The following is a 23,375-nucleotide window of genomic DNA, read 5'->3' as shown; positions in this document are numbered from 1 at the left end:
TTGCGGTACAAACTGTTTTTTTGGATAATACGTAAGACACCCACCCCTTTTGCGCCTTTTGGCGTACAACAAACTGGCGAAAAATCGTGGTACTAACTGTTTTTGGTATAGAGATAAGAGACCCACCCAGAAATTGCTTTTTTAAGACTCATTTAAACTTAAAGGAAGACTTTTTAAAAAAATTTTAAAAATTAAAAAAAAACCCAAAAAAAAACTACAAAACTCAAAACCCATTCCCTTACTTGAAATTAGAGGTAAAATGGGTTTTTTTGGGTTAGACTCCCCCTTTAGTACACGATGTACTAACTGTTTTTCCTGAAAATGGGCAGTAGACCCACCAGTTAGTACCATGTACTACAGGGGTGTTTGAATGAAAAATGACCCACCCACCAACGTCCATGTCCTGTAAGAAGTGTATGATCCCCCCCGGAGTCATCCAGTTAGAAGTATATATACGTCATCTTCGTATGAAGAATGAATTGTTTTAATAGTCCGCTCACAATAGAAAACAACTTGTAGGGGAAAATAAATGGCTTTCTGTCAAGATGATCATGATGTTTAAAATCAATATAAGCAAGTTCTATTCGAACGGCCTCCTCAGGCGTAGGAGCAGCTGGAGGAGGACCTCCTACTACCGCGGAGCTCCACGTGCTCGTGGTGCTCCTCTTGAGTAACCTCCTAGAGACCCCTGGGGGCAGCTCCTCTGGGGCACCTCTAACCACGAGGAGATAACCTCTGGGGCTGATGAGGGCTCCGTAACCTCTGGAGGAGAGCAGCTCGAGAGAGCGGTCTCGGGGCACCACGTGCTCGGGCTCTTGGCGCGGTTGCTGGGGATCGTATGCGTTACTTTCATAACGTACTCCTCTTCAGCGTAACCGTAACCTTCATCGTACCCAAAACCGTACCCTTCAGGCTCATAGCCCATACTCCATACTCCTCCTCAATCCAGTTTAAGCAGCATGTGGGGCACAGGAAGCAGTGTGGGCGGCTCTTGATGATCCTCGTATCTGTTTGGAATGGAGTGGGTTTAGCAACCCCTGATCGTAGTGCTTCCTGATACCACTCGGTGTCAATATACTACCGGTATCACCGTATTCTCCATGCTCATATATAATGGATTGTACATGATTATCGGGTTCTTTCCTTTTTAATCTGCGATTGATTCAAACACTTTGACAGCGGTCGCAATCAGGTCTGGAGCTTCATTTGTAATCTGACGCAATGTTCCTCTGAAGCCCGGCATGGGAAAGGTAAACCTGGATGTAGGAGTTAGTCTCTTCTTTGATTCGCTTAATAAACAGAGCACCTTTACCGATGATACCACTGCAACATGAGCTGGCACAGTAGACGGAGTTCTAAACTTCTGACTCTTCTGACCCGGTGCTCCAACCCCTCCGCACCACCCTTCTGAAAGATTTGTGGTTTGTGGATTTGCACTGATGGCATGGAGTTTTGGAGCGCCATGTCTAATCCGTCCCCGGTGGACTGCAACTCTCATGACTCTGTCCCACAGCACCTTCCATCAGGGGGGCGCGCCATTTGACCCCTGAGCGTAGATTGACACCATGGTTCAAGTCCTGCTGCTTTAGCTTCCTCCTTTATCATCCTGAATGTGAGCTCCACCCTTCCCAATGACACTCCCACCAGATCCTCTCTCACACTAGGATCGACACATCGTCCATTATCTCCTCTTTCTGGTGTAACCCACCTCCGAACCATTGTCCTTCGTAGTCGAAGGATTTCAGCTAGGTCGTTTCTGACCGTAACCACCACGACCTCCGCGAGGGCACCACGACCCCGCCCTCGACTCGCGAAGTTGCTGCTGCTCTGCAATCAGTTGTTAAATCGCTAAACTTAATGAAATTTTTAATTAATCTTGTCCGTTCAATCAGAAATATGGATGATGTTTATGTATAATTTAAATGCCATCGAGCTGAGTTGTAATTTCATCAAATTGTTTAAACCCGATTTCATGATTAAGGAAGAACTTTTAAAGGATTGTAGACTTGAGCATTGAATTACATGTGTGACAAAATGATAAATTTAGCGCTGAAAAGTATAATTTTTCGATTTTTAACGCCTAAGGATAAAAAACAACACTGTAAACTGTCAATCTCATAGAACATTCGTTCGATAAATACCAACGAAATTAAAAGAAAGTTAGGAGAGAAATTTGCAAGCTCAATTTTAAGCAAGAGTGTAAAGTTTTTGTTTCTCTATTTCGAAAACTGTTCCAAGTTGTAACCGAAATGTTCTATAAGTTTAAGTTTCCCTTTCTAGAATAAAGTACACCCGCAAATAACGGCCTATCAGGAAGCGTGTGTTTGGAAGACGGAATAATATCGATCGAAAAAATCGAGCCCGGGTAATCGAGATTTTACTGTATAAAACACTCAGCATTAAGATGCAGAACTTAACCAAATTTGCAGAGCATTCGTCGCTGCTATATACGAAACTTCTTTAGAAAGGAAATATATCAAGCAAATACCATCAATTATATCGATTCTTGGGATCTCAAAATTTGGAACCTTTTAAATTTCGTCAAATGGTGAACGAGAATCATGCGGCAAATGGGAGGTAAATTGGGGTTTTTATTGATCTTTTTTTTTTTATTTTTAAATAAAGGGCGCAAGGAAAAATTTCTTATGTGTTTCTGTATCAATACAAGGAGGTCGAGTAAGCAAAACTTAACATTCAAACAAGAAAATATAAAATGGTCAATAAATTAATTTGCTCCACAATTTAACTTACATATCACAGTATCTAAATAAGATCAAAGTTGGTACTAAATCAAAACCAATCTCTATAATATAATGTTCTAAAAGGACATGAAGCGTTTTAATAATGTCACTGGAACTGAGCAGCTGTTACCACAATATAAAACTACAAACAATAACACTCCTCAGAAAAGAGCATGATAAGATGATCTCAGTAATCAGGGTATAATTACCACTCTTACATTCTCCCTGTGTCTACTGTTAATCTTAAGAGACACCTCATGTTCACCACTCTTAGACAGAGTCTCACTCAACAACACATGTTTCTCTGATGGTACAAACAGGTTCACTCCTCAAATACTCTATCCTGTTAGTGCACTGAGTAATATAATAACTATCTAAAACTATAAAAACAGAATGGGTGCCAGTTCCTTAATTAATAGTAAGTTAATCAGTAAAACGTAAATAAAGAAAGATAATTGTTTACGTTAAATGAAAATATTAAAGTTTTAGAACAAGCCAGTTATAAGGTTGGATACAGTTTTATATTAAGAGTATTTAAAATACGATATTAATGATGTATATATATTGTTTAATACAAGCACAGCCGGAGCCTATTAATTTAATACTGAATTTTATAAGAAGGTTAATGAGTTCCTAACTAAATTATGTGTAATAATAAGTATACGCTGCTCAGTTGTTGGATACAATAATGCTATAATTAATCTGAAAGAATATTCACTGTAATAATGAGAGTTTAGATGTCAGATTGGTATTACTAATACACAGAAATTAACCGCCTGTATTTAAAACAAGTAAGTTATCATGACCATTAACAAGTCGTATATTCGTGCACCTTTTCAACCAAACCTGGTGACTATTCTCAGAACCTGGTGTGTAGTCAGTAGCAAAGTTGAAATTGAGAACTGTCACTCTGTTACACACTACCTTTAGGTGTGTGGAAGTTTTGGTTATTATCCAGTGTTTGAATTTATCAGCTGGTACATTGTTTAGAAACTGTTTATTGACACGGAGTGCAGTACATCCTCCAATATAATAACTCCACTGATTGGTTTTAGCATCTCTATAAATCAGAATTCTATCGTCACTACTCCCACCTTCTCCAGATAGAGTATAAAACACACGTATCTGGTTCTCTAACTGTGTAGGGTTAGTTATCATCTGTACTGGTTCGTAGTGTGACAGGGTGTAACTTGTGTTACTAACACACTGTATCCAACCTAGAAATATATTAAATATTATATACGGAACACTTGATTGATACCTGTTAATAACGTGTCAATACTAGTAGTTACTACGTAACTTTTACATACTAGGGGGGGGGGGGGGGGGTCCAAGGGGAACTTTGGGGAGTTTTGGGGAACTTTTTTTTAGGGAACTTCAGGAAACCTGGGGGACTTTCCCAAAGTTCCCCAAAAAATTATCAATGAAACAAATAATTTTGGGGAATTTTGGGGAATTTTTTTTGGGGAACTTCAGAAAGTTCCCCAAAATTCCCCAAAGTTCCCCAAAGTTCCCCAAAAAACTTGCTGCAAGTATCAACAAGTAAGTTAAGATTATACCTTATAATAACATACATGTTAACATTAATGGGTATTAATGTATATTAGAGAAATTTTGAATAATTTTGAATAATTTTGAATAATTTTGAATAATTTTGAATAATTTTGAATAATTTTGGGGAATTTTGGGGAACTTTGGGGAGTTTTGGGGAACTTTTTTTTGGGGAACTTCAGAAATCTTGGGGGACTTTCCCAAAGTTCCCCTTGGACCCCCCATACTACTAGTAGTTTCCAATTAACGATTACGCTAGAGTAATTTTGACACAATAGCTATGTGTAAAACTGATTACGGAGGGGGGGGGGGGGGGGGGGGGGCGGGTAAAAATTGCATAAAAATTGATTACGTAATATGTGAACGACCCCCTGTTACATATAATTATATCATTTACCTGACTCTATTTCGTCAGTTTGATTAGCAACATCTTTACAATCCTCACCATCACTGTCTTGTACATCTTCACTACTTTCATCAACTTCTAGCTCTTCTTTAGAGCTACTTGACTCTTCAGTATCTCTCCCTTTAACAAACTTCTCTACAACCGCTTTCATTTCAGCACATTCAGAATCTTCGGTAATGGCGGCCAGGAAGTCTGTAAATTCATTTAATTCAGAAGAAAATGTACAGCTGAACTTCTGGATATCCAGCTTTTGTAACATGTACAGAGAATTATCATCCAATCCCTTGCATTTTAAGGTTGAAGAAATGTAGGATATAACAAAATTGCTGATCATGTTCAGATCATTAGCAGCAATAACTAAGGACATGTCAATCCGACGTTTGGGTAGCGCAGAAAAGCCAGCCATATATCTCTGTAAAAAGATAAATTTACCGTTACCACTGAAAGTAACATTCTTCACAAAACAGCTGACATACTTGCTGTCTTTCAGATTGTAATGCGCCCTGCTAGCAATCTCGCAAGCAAATAACATTTCTTTGTACGAATTATTCTCAAACTTCAGTACGTCTGCTTTGTAAAACTTCAGACATCTCTTAGTCAACCAAGACACATCGAATACATGTGCCATTTTGTTAACTTCTTCAAAGATGTCTTTTTCCAGTTTATCGACTTCACCAGAGTACAGCGCTTCAACAAAACAGTCGACTGCTGGTTTTGTGAAATCATCCATTTCTAGCGTGGACTGAAATTGTACAGGATATTAATATATTTTACAGTTCATAACCAGACCATGATTTAGAATCGAATATTCGAATTGTCAAATTTACCAAATAATCTTGTAAGCTTTGAAAAGTAGCTAATTTCACTAAATGAACAGTCTCAAATCTTTTACCTGGAACAGGTTGGTGGTGAGCTTGTCAATAACAGGACTGTTATAGGACATGATCATGGAATTGGTTTTAATCTCTTGTCCATCTCTCAGCTTCAGAAGCAGATTTCCGTGTACAGGAGAGTTGATGTGTTCTACACCAAAGTTGGCAGGTACTTTAATTTTTGGAGCCATATAGCTGAAAACTGAGATTAAAGTTGTAAATACAAGTATTGGGGGAGGAATATATAAGTATTGGGGGAGGAAGTTCTAATATACCACCGATTTTGCGAAAAGAAAACAACTGTGGTAAATGAGAATTTGCGGCAAGTCAGGCATGGTAAATTGGGGTTAAATTACTGTATCTTTTCGCATCATTTTTATTTTTAAGATGAATGGATCGACAATGTCTAAAAATTTCGTATGCGTTTCTGTATCAATACAAGGAGGTCGAGTAAGCAAAACTTAACATTCAAAAAAGAAAATATAAAAAGTGCAATAAATTAATTTGCTCCATAATTTAACTTACACATCACAGTATCCAAATAAGATCAAAGTTGGTACTAAAATCAAAACCAATCTCTATAATAATGTGATGTTCTGAAAGGACATGAAGCGTTTCAATATGGTTACTGCTGTTTTAATATAGTCACTGCTGTTTAAATATGGTCACATCTGTTACCGGTATATATTATATTATTAGAATATAAAACTTAACTACAAACAATTTAATAACACTCCTCAGAAAAGAGCATGATAAGATGATCTTAGTAATCAGGGTATAATTACCACTCTTACATTCTCCCTGTGTCTACTGTTAATCTTAAGAGACACCTCATGTTCACCACTCTTAGACAGAGTCTCACTCAACAACACATGTTTCTCTGATGGTACAAAAAGGTTCAGTTCACTCCTCAAATACTCTAAAATATCCTGTTTTGTTACCGGACCCTTCGCTTCAAACTTAGATCTCTGTAAAAGTTCCCTGAGCACAGGATCGTTGTAGAAATGTTCGTCCTCCACCCCATCGTCAGCCTCAACCCCACCGCTGTCAGCATCAACCTCACTGTACGCGCTGACATTCTCTGTAGTAGCGAACAGAGCATACCCAGGGTTGATAACACGCTCGAACACATCATCAATACTCCACCACATCAGAGTTCCTGGTGGGATGATAGGTGGGATATCCCGTGGGGGGTAGTACTCCAGTCGGGGGTTCTTAGACTCGTACTTCAATACTCCACCACATTGCTGCGGACTCTTGAATCATTGTAGGTGATATAACTTATCCAGTAGATAGATTTTGGGACTTCGTCTACTAGTAGTAGTGGTGGCTAGGAAGAACCAGGAGAACAATATTGGTCGAGGCCCCGAAATACTGATGGTCTAATTTTATAATATAAGTACTAAACTAGTATGATAACTATAAAAACTGTAAACAAATGGTAGCCAGTTCCTTAATTAATGGTGAGTAAATCAGTAAAATTTAAATCGAGAACGATTTTGTTTACGTTAAATTAAAATGTCGAAGTTTCAGAACCAGCCAGCTATAAGGTTCGATACAGTGTTATATTAAGTGTATTTAAAATACGATATTAATTATGATGTATTTATTGTTTAAAACAAACACAGCCTGAGATTATTAATTTAATACTGAATTTTATAAGAAGGTTAATGAGTTCCTAACTAAATTATGTGTAATTATAAGTATACGCTGCTCAGTTGTCGGATACAATAATGCTATAATTAATCTGAAAGAATATTCAATGTAATAATGAGAGTTTAGATGTCAGATTGGTATTACTAATTTACATAAATTAACCGACAGTGTTTAAAACAAGTGTGTCACCATCATATTTAATAAGTCGTATTTTCGTGCAGCTTTTCAACCAAATCTGGTAATTTTTCCCAGAAACTGGTTTGTAGTCAGTAGCAAAGTTGAAATTGAGAACTGTCACTCTGTTACACACTACCTTTAGGTGTGTAGAAGTTTTGGTAATTATCCAGTGTTTGAGTTTATCAGCTGGTACATTGTTTAGAAACTGTGTATTGACACTGTATGGAGTACATCCCACAATTATATAACTCCACTGATTGGTTTCAGCATCTCTATAAATCAGAATATGTTCCTCACTACTCCCACCTTCTCCAGATAGAGTATAATACACACCAATATAGTTATCTGACTCTGTAGTGTTAGTTATCATCTGTAATGGTTGGTAGTGTGACAGGGTGTAAGATTCTTTCTTAACACACTGCAACTGTTATGTATCCAACCTAGAAATAAGTCAATTATGTTATATTATTTTGTATAGAACAATTGATCGATAGGTGTAAAAGGTGTGACTACTAAAAAGGTTAGTCGGTAATATTATGAAGAGGGGGCCGGGGGGGGGGGGGGGGGGGGGGGGGGAATTATACAATTATGGGTGTTAAAAATATATACTGTTATAAATATGGTTCTTTGGCCCCACAATTTTAACTGCGACTTTCCTTTCTTGAAAAAATCTCAAATCGAAAATATTGATCAAATTTTTTTCGCAATTATAACCACTTGGGGGGTAAAAATATGGACTGTTATAATTATGACCCGAAAAGAATCAAATTAGACACCCCATGGCCGATATTACCGACTAAGGTAACTACATTATTAAAGAATAAAGCATTGTGAAAGTCTAAACTGTAAAAATAACTTAATTAACCTATTACATATTAAATCAATTACCGGATTCTATTTCCTCAGTTTGATTAGCAACATCATTACAATCCTCACCATCACTGTCTTGCACATCTTCAGTATTTTCATCAACTTCTAGCTCTTCTTTAGAGCTACTTGACTCTTCAGTATTTCTCACTTTAACAAAATTATCTACAACCGCTTTCATTTCAGCACATTCTGAATCTTCAGTTATAGCGGCAAGGAAGTCCGTTAACTCATTCAATTCAGATGGAAAAGTACGGCTAAACTTCTGGACATCCAGCTTTTGTAGCATGTATTGAAAATTCTCATCCAATCCTTTGCAATTCAAGGTTAAGGAAACATAGGTTGATGCAAAAATGCCGATAATGTTCAAATCATTAGCAGCAATAGCTAAGGACATGTCAATCCGACGTTTGGGTAGGTCAGCAAATCCAGCCAAGTATCTCTGTAAGAAGAAAAATTTACCGTTTCCAAAAAAAGTAACATCCTTCACAAAGCAGCTGACATATCTGCTGTCTTTCAAATTATAATGCGCCCTGCTAGCAATCTCACAAGCAAATAACATCTCTTCGTACGAGTTGTTCTCAAACTTCAGTACTTCTGCTTTGTAAAACTTCAGGCACCTCTTAGTCAACCAGGACACATCGAATACATGTGCCATCTTGTTTACTTCTTCAAAGATGTCTTTCTCCAGTTTATCAACTTCACCAGAGTACAGCGCTTCGACAAAGCAGTCGACTGCTGGTTTTGTGAAATCGTCCATTTCCAGCGTGGACTGAAATTGGACAGGATATTAATATATTTTACAGTTCATAACCGGACATATGTAATTTAGAATCGAATTGTCAAATTTAGCAAATAACCTTGTAAGCATTCAACAGTAGCGAATTTCACTATTAAGCTATTATATTATATAAACAGTATTAAATCTGTTACCTGAAACAGGTTGGTGGTGAGCTTGTCAATAACAGGACTGTTATAGGACATGATCATGCAATTAGTTCTGATCTCTTGTCCATCTCTCAGTTTAAGAAGCAGATTTCCGTGTACAGGAGAGTTGATGTTTTTTTTTTTTTTTTTTTTTTTTTTTTTTTTTTTTAAAAGAGAGGCTGGGCCAAGATAGCCCACGAGAGGATAGCGTTGAGATGCTCTGCCTACCTCTGGGGTGTGGCAACCTTGGGGAAGGTTGCCGGTGAAATCAGAGTGATTGGTGGAGGATGGTGTAAGATGATATATGAGTCAAAATGATACGCTTAAATGCCAGCTGGGTTTGGAAAAGTAAAACGAGACGAGACAGCATATGAGCTAATACTTTAAGTCACCCCGGTCTGATCCAGCTCTTCCGGCACAATTAAGCGTTTGGTGCGGTTTGCGAAATTGACAATTGTGGTGATGTGTTGGTTGTCGAATATGTCATTGACAGAGAGGTAGTAGTCCTGGAAATATTGACCTCTAATTTGGGCAATAGCTGGACACTGTCCAAGGAAGTGTGAGACAGTTTCCTCTCCGTCGCCGCACATAGGACAAGCACTGGTGTTTGATTTGCAAATGGTGTGAAGGTGTTTGTTCAAGCCGCAGTGACCCGTGATGAGGTGAACTGCAGTTCTGTAATCTTGTCTGTTTTTGCTGAGTGTAGTGTTGAGGTAGGAGAGTTGATGTGTTCTACACCAAAGTTGGCAGGTACTTTAATTTTTGGAGCCATTTAGCTGAAAACTTAGATTGAAATTGTAAATATTATATCTTTATATAAGCTTGGAGCAATATATTAGTATTGGGGGAGGAAGTTCTAATTTACCACCGATTTTGCGGAAAGAAAACAAACATGGTAAATGAGAATTTGCGGCAAATCGGGCATGGTAAATTTGTGTTAAATTATTGTATCTTTGCGCATCATTTTTATTTTTGAAGATGAATGGATCCACACTATAAAAAGTTCAGTGCTCTACAATTTAACTCACACATCACAGTATCTAAATAAGATCAAAGTTGGTACTAAAATCAAAACCAATCTCTATAATATAATGTTCTGAAAGGACATGAAGCGTTTTAATAATGTCACTGGAACTGAGCAGCTGTTACCACAATATAAAACTACAAACAATAACACTCCTCAGAAAAGAGCATGATAAGATGATCTCAGTAATCAGGGTATAATTACCACTCTTACATTCTCCCTGTGTCTACTGTTAATCTTAAGAGACACCTCATGTTCACCACTCTTAGACAGAGTCTCACTCAACAACACATGTTTCTCTGATGGAACAAACAGGTTCACTCCTCAAATACTCTATCCTGTTAGTGCACTGAGTAATATAATAACTATCTAAAACTATAAAAACAGAATGAGTACCAGTTCCTTTATTAATTGTAAGTAAATCAGTAAAACTCAAACGGAGAAAGATAATTGTTTACCTTATATGAAAATGTTAAAGTTTCAGAACAAGCGAGCTATAAGGTTGGATACAGTGTTATATTAAGCGTATTTAAAATACGATATTAATGATGTATTTATTGTTTAAAACAAACACAGCCTGAGACTATTAATTTAATACAGAATTTTATAAGAAGGTTAATGAGTTCCTAACTAAATTATGTGTAATAATAAGTATACGCTGCTCAGTTGTTGGATACAATAATGCTATAATTAATCTGAAAGAATATTCAATGTAATAATGAGAGTTTAGAAGTCAGATTGGTAATACTAATACACAGAAATTAACCGCCTGTATTTAAAACAAGTAAGTCACCATAACCATTATAAAAACGTATATTCGTGCACCTTTTCAACCACACCTGGTGACTATTCTCACGACCTGGTGTGTAGTCAGTAGCAAAGTTGAAATTGAGAACTGTCACTCTGTTACACACTACCTTTAGGTGTGTAGAAGTTTTGGTTATTATCCAGTGTTTGAGTTTATCAGCTGGTACATTGTTTAGAAACTGTCTATTGAAACTGTCTGGAGTACATCCCTCCATACAATAACTCCACTGATTGGTTTTAGCTTCTCTATAGATCCCAATATAATTATCACTACTCCCACCTTCTCCAGATAGAGTATAATACACAAAAATATAGTTCTCTGACTCTGTAGTGTTAGTTATCATCTGTACTGGTTCGTAGTGTGACAGGGTGTAGTATTCTTTATTTACACACTGTATCCAACCTAGAAATAGATTAAACATTATTATATATGGAACACTTGATTGATACGAGTAAATAACGTGTCAATACTAGTAGTTACTACGTAACTAGTAGTTATTACTAGTAGTTATTACGTTTGTTTAAGAATAAAGAATTGTGAAAGTTTAAATTGTAAAATACCTTTAATTAACCTTTTACATGTTACATCATTTACCTGATTCTATTTCCTCAGTTTGATTAGCAATATCTTTACAATCCTCACCATCACTGTCTTGTACATCTTCAGTATTTCCATCAACTTCTAGCTCTTCTTTAGAGCTACTTGACCCTTCAGTATTTCTCCCTTTAACAAAATTCTCTACAACTGCTTTCACTTCAGCACATTTAGAATTTTCAGTTGCAGCGGCAAGGACTTCGCTTAAGTCATTCAATTCAGAGGGAAAGGTACTACCAAACTTCTCGATATCCAGCTTTTTCAGAATGTACAGAGAATTCTCATCTAAGTCTTTGCATTTTAGGGCTAAAGAAATGTAGGATATAAGACAATTGCCTATGATGTTTAAATCATTTGCAGCAATAGCGAGGGACATGTCAATCCGACGTTTGGGTAGCTCAGCAAATCCAGCCATGTATTTCTGTAAGAAGACAAATTTTCTATTTTCACCGAAAGTAACATTCTTTACAAAGCAGCTCACGTATCTGCTGTCTTTCAGATTGTAATGCGCCCTGCTAGCAATCTCACAAGCAAATAGCATCTCTTCGTACGATTTGTTCTCAAACTTCAGTACTTCTGCTTTATAAAACTTTAGACATCTCTTAGTCAACCAGGACACATCGAATACATGTGCCATTTTGTTTATTTCTTCAAAGATGCCCTTCTCTAGTTTATCAACTTCACCAGAGTACAGCGCTTCAACAAAACAGTCGACTGCTGGTTTTGTGAAATCATCCATTTCTAGCGTGGACTGAAATTGTATAGGATAATAATAAATTTGGGAAATTTCACATAAAAACCGGATATTATGATGGTTTAGAATCTAATTGTTAAATTTACCAAATAATCTTGTAAGCATTGAAAAGTATCGAAATTCACTATATGAACAGTCTCCAATCTTTTACCTGAAACAGGTTGGTGGCGAGGTTCTCAATAACAGGACTGTTATAGGACATGATCATGGAATTGGTTTTAATCTCTTGTCCATCTTTCAGCTTCAGAAGCAGATTTCCGTGTACAGGAGAGTTGATGTGCTCTACACCAAAGTTGGCAGGTACTTTAATTTTTGGAGCCATATAGCTGGAAACTAAGATTGAAATTGTAAATATAATATATTAAGGTTTGAGAAATATATTAGTATTAGGGGATGAAGTTGTAATTTACCACAGATTTAGCAGAAAGAAAACAACTATTGTAAATGAGAATTTGCGGCAAATCAAGCAGGGTAAATTGTTGTTAAATTATTTTATGTTTGCGCATCATTCTTATTTTTGAAGTTGAATGGATCCACAATGTCGAAAAAATTACTTATGTGTTTCTCTTTCAATACAAGGAAGTCGAGTAAGCAAAACTTAACATTGAAATAAGAAATTAGTATAAAAAGTTCAATAAAGTAATTTGCTCCGCAATTTAACTTACACATCACACATCACAGTATTTAAATAAGAACAAAGTTGGTACTAAATCAAAACCAATCTCTATAATATAATGTTGTGAAAGGACATGAAGCGTTTTAATAATGTCACTGGAACTGAGCAGCTGTTACCACAATATAAAACTACAAACAATAACACTCCTCAGAAAAGAGCATGATAAGATGATCTCAGTAATCAGGGTATAATTACCACTCTTACATTCTCCCTGTGTCTACTGTTAATCTTAAGAGACACCTCATGTTCACCACTCTTAGACAGAGTCTCACTCAACAACACATGTTTCTCTGATGGTACAAACAGGTTCACTCCTCAAATACTCTATCCTGTTAGTGCACTGAGTAATATAATAACTATCTAAAAATATAAAAACATAATGGGTGCCAGTTCATTTATTAATCGTAAGTAAATCAGTAAAACTTAAATAGAGAAAGATAATTATTTACTTTAATTAAAATGTTAAAGTTTCAAAACAAGCCAGCTATAAGGTTGGATACAGTGTTATATTAAGCATATTTAAAATACGATATTAATGATGTATTTATTGTTTAAAACAAACACAGCCTGAGCCTATTAATTTAATACAGAATTTTATAAGAGGGTTAATGAGTTCCTAACTAAATTATGTGTAATAATAAGTATACACTGCTCAGTTGTTGGATACAATAATGTTATAATCATTCTGAAAGAATATTCACTGTAATTATGAGAGTTTAGATGTCAGATTGGTATTACTAATTTACATAAACTAACCGCCTGTATTTAAAACAAGTGTGTCACTATTACAGTTATAAAGTCGTATTTTCGTGCACCTCCTCAACCAAATATGGTGACCATTCTCACGACCTGGTGTGTAGTCAGTAGCGAAGTTGAAATTGAGAACTGTCACTTTGTTACACACTACCTTTAGGTGTGTAGAAGTTTTGGTTATTATCCAGTGTTTCCGTTTATCAGCTGGTACATTGTTTAGAAACTGTGCATTGACACTCCCTGGAGTACATCCCCCAATATAATAACTCCACTGATTGGTTGTAACATCTCTATACATCTGAATATATTGCTCACTACTCCCACCTTCTCCAGATAGAGTGTAATACACACGCATACTGTTCTCTGACTCTGTAGTGTTAGTTATCATCTGTACTGGTTCGTAGTGTGACAGGGTGTAACTTGTGTTACTAACACACTGTATCCAACCTAGAGATATATTAAATATTGTATATGGAACACTTGATTGATACCTGTTAATAAAGTGTCAATACTAGTATTTACTACGTAACTATTAGTTACTACTAGTAGTTATTACGTTTGTTTAAGAATAAAGAATTCTGAGAGTTTAAATTGTAAAAATACCTTATTTAACCTATCATATTATTATATCAGTTACCTGATTCTCTTTCCTCAGTTTGATTAGCAACATCTTTACAATCCTCACCATCACTGTCTTGTACATCTTCAGTATTTTCATCAACTTCTAGCTCTTCTTTAGAGCTACTAGACTCTTCAGTATTTCTCCCTTGAACAAAATTATCTACCACCCCTTTCATTTCAGCACATTCAGAATCTTCAGTTATAGCGGTAAGGAAGTCAGTTAACTCATTTAATTCAGAAGGAAATGTACGGCTAAACTTCTGGACATCCAGCTTTTGAAGCATGTATAGAGAATTCTCATCTAATCCCTCGCATTTCAAGGTTAAGGAAACATAGGTAGTAAGGAAGTTACTGATCATGTTCAGATCATTGGCAGCAATAGCGAGGGACATATCAATTCGACGTTTGGGTAGCGCAGAAAAGCCAGCCATATATCTCTGTAAGAAGATAAATTTACCATTACCACTAAAAGTAACATTCTTCACAAAGCAGCTGACATATCTGCTGTCTTTCAGATTATAATGCGCCCTGCTAGCAATCTCACAAGCAAATAACATTTCTTTGTACGAGTTATTCTCAAACTTCAGTACCTCTGCTTTATAAAACTTTAGACATCTCTTAGTCAACCAGGACACATCAAATACATGTGCCATTTTGTTAACTTCTTCAAAGTTGTCTTTTTCTAGTTTATCAACTTCACCAGAGTACAGCGCTTCAACAAAACAGTCGACTGCTGGTTTTGTGAAATCGTCCATTTCTAGCGTGGACTGAAATTGTACAGGATATTAATATATTTTACAGTTCATAACCAGACATGATTTAGAATCGAATTGTCAAATTTACCAAATAATCTTGTAAGCATTTAAAATTAGCTAATTTCACTATGTAATGAACAGTCTCAAATCTTTTACCTGAAACAGGTTGGTGGTGAGCTTGTCAATAACAGGACTGTTATAGGACATGATCATGGAATTAGTTCTGATCTCTTGTCCATCTCTCAGCTTCAGAAGCAGATTTCCGTGTACAGGAGAGTTGATGTGTTCTACACCAAAGTTGGCAGGTACTTTAATTTTTGGAGCCATATATAGCTAAAAACTAAGATTGAAATTGTAAATATAATATAAGGTTTGAGAAATATATTAGTATTGGGGGAGGAAGTTCTAATTTCCCACATAGTTTGCAGAAAGAAAAGAACTGTGGTAAATGAGTATTCGCGGCAAATCGGGCATTACTTTACATGGTAAATTGTGGTTAAATTACTGTATCTTTTCGCATCATTTTTATTTTAAAGATGAATGGATCGACAATATCGAAAAATGTTGTATGTGCTTCTGTATCAATACAAGAAAGTCGAGTAAGCAAAACTTAACATTAAAACAAGAAAATATAAAAAGTTCAATAAATTAATTTGCTCCACAATTTAACTTACACATCATATTTTTTTGGATTTTTTATATTGTGGTAACAGCTGCTCAGTTCCAGTGACATTATTAAAACGCTTCATGTCCTTTCAGATCATTATATTATAGAGATTGGTTTTGATTTTAGTTACAACTTTGATCTTATTTAGATACTGTGATGTGTAAGTTAAATTGTGGAGCAAATTAATTTATTGAACTTTTTATATTTTCTTGTTTCAATGTAAAGTTTTGCTTACTCGACCACATTCTATTGATACAAAAACACAAGAATGTTTTTTCTGCGCATCATTTAAAAATAAATAAATATGATGTGCAGTAAGACCCAATTTACCATGCTCGATTTGCTGCCTATTCTCATTTACCACAACTTTTTCCTTTCCGCAAAATCGGTGGTAAATTTGGACTTCCTCCCACAATATCAATATATTACTAAAACCTTATATTATATTTACAACTTCAATCTTAGTTTTCAGCTATATGGCTCCAAAAATTAAAGTACCTGCCAACTTTGGTGTAGAGCACATCAACTCTCCTGTACACGGAAATCTGCTTCTTAAGCTGAGAGATGGACAAGAGATTAAAACTAATTCCATGATCATGTCCTATAACAGTCCTGTTATTGACAAGCTCACCACCAACCTGTTTCAGGTAAAATATTTAATACTGTTAATATAGTGAAATTTGATACTTTTCAATGCTTACAAGATTATTTGGTAAATTTGACGATTCGATTCTAAATAATGTTCGGATTTTATGTAAAATAAATTAATATCCTGTTCAATTTCAGTCCACGCTAGAAATGGACGATTTCACAAAACCAGCAGTCGACTGTTTTGTTGAAGCGCTGTACTCTGGTGAAGTTGATAAACTAGAAAAGACATCTTTGAAGAAGTAAACAAAATGGCACATGTATTCGATGTGTCCTGGTTGACTAAGAGATGTCTGAAGTTTTACAAAGCAGAAGTACTGAAGTTTGAGAACAACTCGTACAAAGAAATGTTATTTGCTTGTGAGATTGCTAGCAGGGCGCATTATAATCTGAAAGACAGCAGATATGTCAGCTGCTTTGTGAAGAATGTTACTTTCAGTGGTAACGGTAAATTTATCTTCTTACAGAGATATATGGCTGGTTTTTCTGAGCTACCCAAACGTCGGATTGACATGTCCCTCGCTATTGCTGCTAATAACTTGAACATCATAAGCAATTGTCTAATAACCTATATTTCCTTTAACCTTGAAATGCAAGGGATTTGATGAGAATTCTCTGTACATGCTACAAAAGCTGGATGTCCAGAAGTTTAGCCGTACTTTTCCATCTGAATTGAATGAACTATCTGAATTCCTTGCCGCTGCAACTGAAAATTCTAAATGTGCTGAAGTGAAAGCAGTTGTAGAGAATTTTGTTAAAGGGAGAAATACTGAAGGGTCAAGTAGCTCTAAAGAAGAGCTAGAAGTTGATGGAAATACTGAAGATGTACAAGACAGTGATGGTGAGGATTGTAAAGATATTTCTAATCAAACTGAGGAAATAGAATCAGGTAAATGATATAATATGTAATAGGTTAATTAAAGGTATTTTATAAACTTAAACTTTCAGAATTCTTTATTCTTAAACAAACGTTATAACTACTAATAGTAACTACTAGTTACGTAGTAACTACTAGTATTGACACGTTATTAACACGTATCAATCAAGTGTTCCATGTATAATATTTAATATATTTCTAGGTTGGATACAGTGTGTTAAGAGTACATGGTACACCCTGTCACACCACGAACCAGTACAGATGATAACTAACACTACAGAGTCAGTGAACAGTATGCGTGTGTATTATACTCTATCTGGAGAAGGTGGGAGTAGTGAACGACATATTCTGATTTATAGAGATGATACAACCAATCAGTGGAGTTATTTAATTGTGGAATGTACTCCAGGGAGTGTCAATAACAGTTTCTAAACAATGTACCAGCTGATAAACTCAAACACTGGATAATAACCAAAACTTCTACACACCTAAAGGTAGTGTGTAACAGAGTGACAGTTCTCAATTTCAACTTTGCTACTGACTACAAACCAGGTTCTGAGAATAGTCACCAGGTTTGGTTGAAAAGGTGCACGAAAATACGACTCCTTAAATATCATGGTGACACACTTGTTTTAAATACAGGCGGTTAATTTCTGTGTATTAGTAATACCAATCTGACATCTAAACTCTCATTATTACAGTGAATATTCTTTCAGATTAATTATAGCATTATTGTATCCAACAACTGAGCAGCGTATACTTATTATTACACATAATTTAGTTAGGAACTCATTAACCTTCTTATAAAATTCTGTATTAAATTAATAGGCTCAGGCTGTGTTTGTTTTAAACAATAAATACATCATTAATATCGTATTTTAAATACGCTTAATATAACACTGTATCCAACCTTATAGCTGGCTTGTTCTGAAACTTTAACATTTTCATTTAACGTAAACAATTATCTTTCTCTATTTAAGTTTTACTGATTTACTTACCATTAATTAAGGAACTGGCACCCATTCTGTTTTTATAGTTTTAGATAGTTATTATATTACTCAGTGCACTAACAGGATAGAGTATTTGAGGAGTGAACCTGTTTGTACCATCAGAGAAACATGTGTTGTTGAGTGAGACTCTGTCTAAGAGTGGTGAACATGAGGTGTCTCTTAAGATTAACAGTAGACACAGGGAGAATGTAAGAGTGGTAATTATACCCTGATTACTGAGATCATCTTATCATGCTCTTTTCTGAGGAGTGTTATTGTTTGTAGTTTTATATTGTGGTAACAGCTGCTCAGTTCCAGTGACATTATTAAAACGCTTCATGTCCTTTTAGAACATTATATTATAGAGATTGGTTTTGATTTTAGTACCAACTTTGATCTTATTTAGATACTGTGATGTGTAAGTTAAATTGTGGAGCAAATTAATTTATTGAACTTTTTATATTTTCTTGTTTTAATGTTAAGTTTTGCTTACTCGACTTCCTTGTATTGATACAGAAACACATACGAAATTTTTCGACATTGTCGATCCATTCATCTTTAAAATAAAAATGATGCGCAAAGATACAGTAATTTAACCCCAATTTACCATGCCCGATTTGCCGCGAATTCTCATTTACCACAGTTGTTTTCTTTCCGCAAAATCTGTGATAAATTAGAACTTCCTCCCCCAATACTAATATATTTCTCAAACCTTATATTATATTTACAATTTCAATCTTAGTTTTCAGCTATATGGCTCCAAAAATTAAAGTACCTGCCAACTTTGGTGTAGAACACATCAACTCTCCTGTACACGGAAATCTGCTTCTGAAGCTGAGAGATGGACAAGAGATTAAAACCAATTCCATGATCATGTCCTATAACAGTCCTGTTATTGACAAGCTCACCACCAACCTGTTTCAGGTAAAAGATCTGAGACTGTTTATATATAGTGAAATTAGCTACTTTTCAATGCTTGCAAGATTATTTGGTAAATTTGACAATTCGATTCTAAATCATGTCTGGTTATAAACTGTAAAATATATTAATATCCTGTACAATTTCAGTCCACGCTGGAAATGGACGATTTCACAAAACCAGCAGTCGACTGTTTTGTTGAAGCGCTGTACTCTGGTGAAGTCGATAAACTGGAAAAAGACATCTTTGAAGAAGTAAACAAAATGGCACATGTATTCGATGTGTCCTGGTTGACTAAGAGATGCCTGAAGTTTTACAAAGCAGAAGTACTGAAGTTTGAGAACAACTCGTACGAAGAGATGTTATTTGCTTGCGAGATTGCTAGCAGGGCGCATTACAATTTGAAAGACAGCAGATATGTCAGCTGCTTTGTGAGTAATGTTACTTTCAGTGGTAACGGTAGATTTATCTTTTTACAGAGATATATGGCTGGATTTTCTGAGCTACCCAAACGTCGTATTGACATGTCCTTAGCTATTGCTGCTAACGATCTGAACATGATCAGCAATTGCCTTATATCCTATGTTTCCTTAACCTTGAATTGTAAACAATTGGATGATAATTCTCTGTACATGCTACAAAAGCTTGATGTCCAGAAGATTAGACGTACTTTCCCATCTGAATTGAATGAGTTAACTGACTTCCTTGCTGCTTTATCTGAAGATTCTGAATGTGCTGAAATGAAAGCGGTTGTAGAGAAGTTTGTTAAAAATAAAAAGATAAAAACTGAAAAGTCAAGTAGCTCTAAAGAAGAGCTAAAAGTTGATGAAAATACTGAAGATGTACAAGACAGTGATGGTGAGGATTGTAAAGATATTGCTAATCAAACTGAGGAAATAGAATCAGGTAAATGATATTACATGTAATAGGTTAATTAAGATATTTTTACAATTGAAACTTTCAGAGTTCTTTATCCTTAAACATACGTAATAACTGCTAGTAACTAATAGTTAAGTAGTAAATACTAGTATTGACACGTTATTAACAGGTATCAATCAAGTGTTCCATGTATAATATTTAATATATTTCTAGGTTGGATACAGTGTGTTAGTAACACAAGCTACACCCTGTCACACTACGAACCAGTACAGATGATAACTAACAATAAACAGTCATATAACCAGATTCATGTGTATTATACTCTACCTGGGGAAGATGGGAGTAGTGAACAACTTATTCTGATTTATAAAGATGTTACAACCAATCAGTGGAGTTATTATATTGTAGGATGTACTCCACTCAGTGTCAATAAACAGTTTCTAAACAATGTACCAGCTAATAAACTCAAACACTGGATAATAACCAAAACTTCTACACACCTAAAGGTAGCGTGTAACAGAGTGACAGTTCTCAATTTCAACTTTGCTACTGACTACACAACAGGTTCTAAAAATAATCACCAGATTTGGTTGAAAAGGTGAACAAATATAAGACTTGTTCAATATCGTGATAGTGATTTACTTGTTTTAAATACAGGCGGTTAATTTCTGTGTATTAGTAATACCAATCTGACATCTAAACTCTCATTATTACAGTGAATATTCTTTCAGATTAATTATAGCATTATTGTATCCAACAACTGAGCAGCGTATACTTATTATTACACATAATTTAGTTAGGAACTCATTAACCTTCTTATAAAATTCAGTATTAAATTAATAGGCTCAGGCTGTGTTTGTTTTAAACAATAAATACATCATTAATATCGTATTTTAAATACGCTTAATATAACACTGTATCCAACCTTATAGCTGGCTTGTTCTGAAACTTTAACATTTTCATTTAACGTAAACAATTATCTTTCTCTATTTAAGTTTTACTGATTTACTTACAATTAATTAAGGAACTGGCACCCATTCTGTTTTTATAGTTTTAGATAGTTATTATATTACTCAGTGCACTAACAGGATAGAGTATTTGAGGAGTGAACCTGTTTGTACCATCAGAGAAACATGTGTTGTTGAGTGAGACTCTGTCTAAGAGTGGTGAACATGAGGTGTCTCTTAAGATTAACAGTAGACACAGGGAGAATGTAAGAGTGGTAATTATACCCTGATTACTGAGATCATCTTATCATGCTCTTTTCTGAGGAGTGTTATTGTTTGTAGTTTTATATTGTGGTAACAGCTGCTCAGTTCCAGTGACATTATTAAAACGCTTCATGTCCTTTTAGAACATTATATTATAGAGATTGGTTTTGATTTTAGTTCCAACTTTGATCTTATTTAGATACTGTGATGTGTAAGTTAAATTGTGGAGCAAATTAATTTATTGAACTTTTTATATTTTCTTGTTTCAATGTTAAGTTTTCTGCGCATTAATTTTTGATGCACAAAGATACAGTAAGACCCAATTTACCATGCTCGATTTGCTGCGTATTCCCATTTACCACAACTTTTTCCTTTCCGCAAAATCTGTGATAAATTAGAACTTCCTCCCACAATATAATGTTTAAAAAATTTTTTAAACTGTGATAAATTAGAACTTCCTCCCCCATTATTAATATATTTCTCAAACCTTATATTATATTTACAATTTCGATCTTAGTTTCAGACTATATGGCCCAATAATAAAAGTACCTGCAACTTTGGTGTGTAGAACTCATCCAACTCTCCTGTACACGGAAATCTGACTTCTGAAGTTGAGAGATGGACAAATGATCAGAAACTAATTCCATGTTCATGTTCCTACTACAGTTACTGTTATTGAGAACCTCGCACCCATGTTTCAGTAAATATTGGAGACTGTTTATATAGTGAAATTCGCTACTTTTCAATGCTTACAAGATTATTTGGTAAATTTTACAATTTGATTTGATGTCCGGTTATGAACTGTAAAATATATTAATATCCTGTACAATTTCAGTCCACGCTAGATATGGACGTTTTCACAAACCAGCAGTCGACTGTTTTTGTTGAAGCGCTGTAATTCTGGTGCCGTCGCCGGGCACTTTACTCTCCTGGTTCGTAGCCAATTCGAAAATTGTTCCATTAATCTGGCGCCCTTTGGAATAATCCTGCCTACCTGCATAGGGTTCGATCCAGATGAAATCTGGAACGAGGTTTGTGTCACGCTTCTCTCCATTTATCCCTATCACAATGAGGTAACGCAGTTGTCAGGTTCCATCCAGTGTCTTCAAGTAGGACGTCCGGGAAGGTCTGAATGTGGTCGTCCTCGATAACGCTGGCCATAGGATGGTTGCCAGAAAACGGTGTTGTTGAGCAGGTCTGTAATGTAGACGGTAGGACATGTCCTGCAAAACCGAAGTCTTCGTGTTTTATATGTATCTCGTCACCGAATGGAATCTTTCGTAAAGAACGGAGTTAGGTGTATGCTGATTTCCATGAGATACCAAAAGACCTTCGTCAGCATTCTAGTTTAAACACGTCTAGTGCTCTGATATCAGCCTTTTTAAGAGTCCAGGTTTCGCACCATTACAGCAGTAACAGGTTCTACTGCAGTTCGATAAAAATCTTAGTCTTGATCTTCCTGGAATATTAGATTTCCCAAAAAGCATCTCAGGGATGCTCTCTGTAAATGCTTTTCTTGCGAGCCTTTCATGACTTTGATGTCTCTGCTTGTTGAGGCTATTAAAGGTCCATGGTACTTAAAGTCATGAATTTCTTCTAAGGGGGTTGCCGTTAATAAAGACTCGATCGTCTGAGTGGTCAGGTCGCGGGTTGTTATAGGACATGTATTTGGTCTTTCGGTGTTAATGAGGTAGACCATAACGGGCTGCTAATGTCAGAAATGCTTTGGCAAGCGGCCATTTTTCGCTGAGCTGTCAGTAATTGTTCTAGTTCATCTGGCGAAAGTCCAATTCTGCAATGGTAGTTACTTCACTTTAAACCCATCACGTGTCCCTATTGCTAGGTCTTAGTATGAAAATCCAGGACGATGATAAAAATGAGAGGTGCAAAGAACATCGCCTGGAGAATTACGAGGTTGGTAGGATTCTAAGGTTATACCTTCAGGGGTCATGATTTTAGCCTTGGTGTTGATGTAGAGTGACATAATGGCTTTATGATTTTTTT

General features: G+C 35.7%; 4 protein-coding genes across 11 annotated transcripts in view; 1 reads left to right on the top strand and 3 right to left on the bottom strand.

Annotated features, from left to right (window-relative positions):
* Window positions 1-21,626, top strand: part of LOC134823209 (uncharacterized) — a 51,635-nt gene extending 30,009 nt beyond the window's left edge. For 2 of the 5 annotated variants that reach the window (XM_063834602.1, XM_063834603.1), the window contains exons 2-6: window positions 16,322-16,496; window positions 16,636-17,386; window positions 17,577-19,287; window positions 19,431-20,187; window positions 20,374-21,626. In XM_063834602.1, coding sequence (XP_063690672.1) covers window positions 19,117-19,287; window positions 19,431-20,187; window positions 20,374-20,762 — 1,317 coding nt within the window. In that variant the 5' untranslated portion in view covers window positions 16,322-16,496; window positions 16,636-17,386; window positions 17,577-19,116 and the 3' untranslated portion in view covers window positions 20,763-21,626. Of the gene's footprint in view, window positions 1-16,314; window positions 16,497-16,547; window positions 19,288-19,430; window positions 20,188-20,373 lie in introns of those variants that run through there. The other 3 variants (XM_063834600.1, XM_063834601.1, XM_063834605.1) reach the window with 3 other exon arrangements.
* Window positions 2,694-9,037, bottom strand: LOC134823202 (uncharacterized). Of its 4 annotated transcripts, XR_010161264.1 has the most exons (4): window positions 5,591-5,890; window positions 4,738-5,440; window positions 3,347-3,958; window positions 2,694-2,803 (listed from the first exon to the last, which is right to left on the bottom strand). XR_010161264.1 is itself a non-coding variant. In XM_063834590.1 (3 exons), the coding sequence occupies exons 1-3, from the start codon at window positions 5,759-5,761 to the stop codon at window positions 3,510-3,512; spliced, it is 1,371 nt and encodes a 456-aa protein (XP_063690660.1). In that variant the 5' UTR covers window positions 5,762-6,652; the 3' UTR covers window positions 2,694-3,509. The 4 variants fall into 4 exon arrangements, 3 of the variants coding, with proteins under 3 accessions (XP_063690660.1, XP_063690662.1, XP_063690663.1); XM_063834590.1 differs by having other exon boundaries at window positions 2,694-3,958; window positions 4,690-5,440; window positions 5,591-6,652; XM_063834592.1 differs by having other exon boundaries at window positions 2,694-3,958.
* On the bottom strand, window positions 10,364-12,712 carry LOC134823205 (uncharacterized). The gene is made up of 3 exons (XM_063834596.1): window positions 12,529-12,712; window positions 11,624-12,374; window positions 10,364-11,431 (listed from the first exon to the last, which is right to left on the bottom strand). The coding sequence occupies exons 1-3, from the start codon at window positions 12,697-12,699 to the stop codon at window positions 10,983-10,985; spliced, it is 1,371 nt and encodes a 456-aa protein (XP_063690666.1). The 5' UTR covers window positions 12,700-12,712; the 3' UTR covers window positions 10,364-10,982.
* Window positions 13,187-15,524, bottom strand: LOC134823204 (uncharacterized). The gene is made up of 3 exons (XM_063834595.1): window positions 15,339-15,524; window positions 14,444-15,194; window positions 13,187-14,253 (listed from the first exon to the last, which is right to left on the bottom strand). The coding sequence occupies exons 1-3, from the start codon at window positions 15,507-15,509 to the stop codon at window positions 13,805-13,807; spliced, it is 1,371 nt and encodes a 456-aa protein (XP_063690665.1). The 5' UTR covers window positions 15,510-15,524; the 3' UTR covers window positions 13,187-13,804.
* Window positions 21,627-23,375: the final 1,749 nt, after the last annotated feature.

The sequence above is a fragment of the Bolinopsis microptera genome, chromosome 11, assembly GCF_026151205.1.
Source record: "Bolinopsis microptera isolate Bmic1 chromosome 11, MBARI_Bmic_1.0, whole genome shotgun sequence".
NCBI lineage: Eukaryota > Metazoa > Ctenophora > Tentaculata > Lobata > Bolinopsidae > Bolinopsis > Bolinopsis microptera.
The sequence above is the reverse complement of the archived record's forward strand: the minus strand, read 5'-3'. Positions and strand labels throughout refer to the sequence as shown.

Coding starts and splice junctions, on each gene's coding strand:
- LOC134823205 (XM_063834596.1), bottom strand. CDS start 12,699: ATGGCTCCAAAAATTAAAGTACCTGCCAACTTTGGTGTAGAGCACATC. Junction 12,375..12,528: donor TCGCCACCAACCTGTTTCAG/GTAAAAGATTGG, acceptor ATACAATTTCAG/TCCACGCTAGAAATGGATGA. Junction 11,432..11,623: donor AACTGAGGAAATAGAATCAG/GTAAATGATGTA, acceptor ATCTATTTCTAG/GTTGGATACAGTGTGTAAAT.
- LOC134823204 (XM_063834595.1), bottom strand. CDS start 15,509: ATGGCTCCAAAAATTAAAGTACCTGCCAACTTTGGTGTAGAACACATC. Junction 15,195..15,338: donor TCACCACCAACCTGTTTCAG/GTAAAAGATTTG, acceptor GTACAATTTCAG/TCCACGCTAGAAATGGACGA. Junction 14,254..14,443: donor AACTGAGGAAAGAGAATCAG/GTAACTGATATA, acceptor ATATATCTCTAG/GTTGGATACAGTGTGTTAGT.
- LOC134823202 (XM_063834590.1), bottom strand. CDS start 5,761: ATGGCTCCAAAAATTAAAGTACCTGCCAACTTTGGTGTAGAACACATC. Junction 5,441..5,590: donor TCACCACCAACCTGTTCCAG/GTAAAAGATTTG, acceptor GTACAATTTCAG/TCCACGCTAGAAATGGATGA. Junction 3,959..4,689: donor AACTGACGAAATAGAGTCAG/GTAAATGATATA, acceptor ATATATTTCTAG/GTTGGATACAGTGTGTTAGT.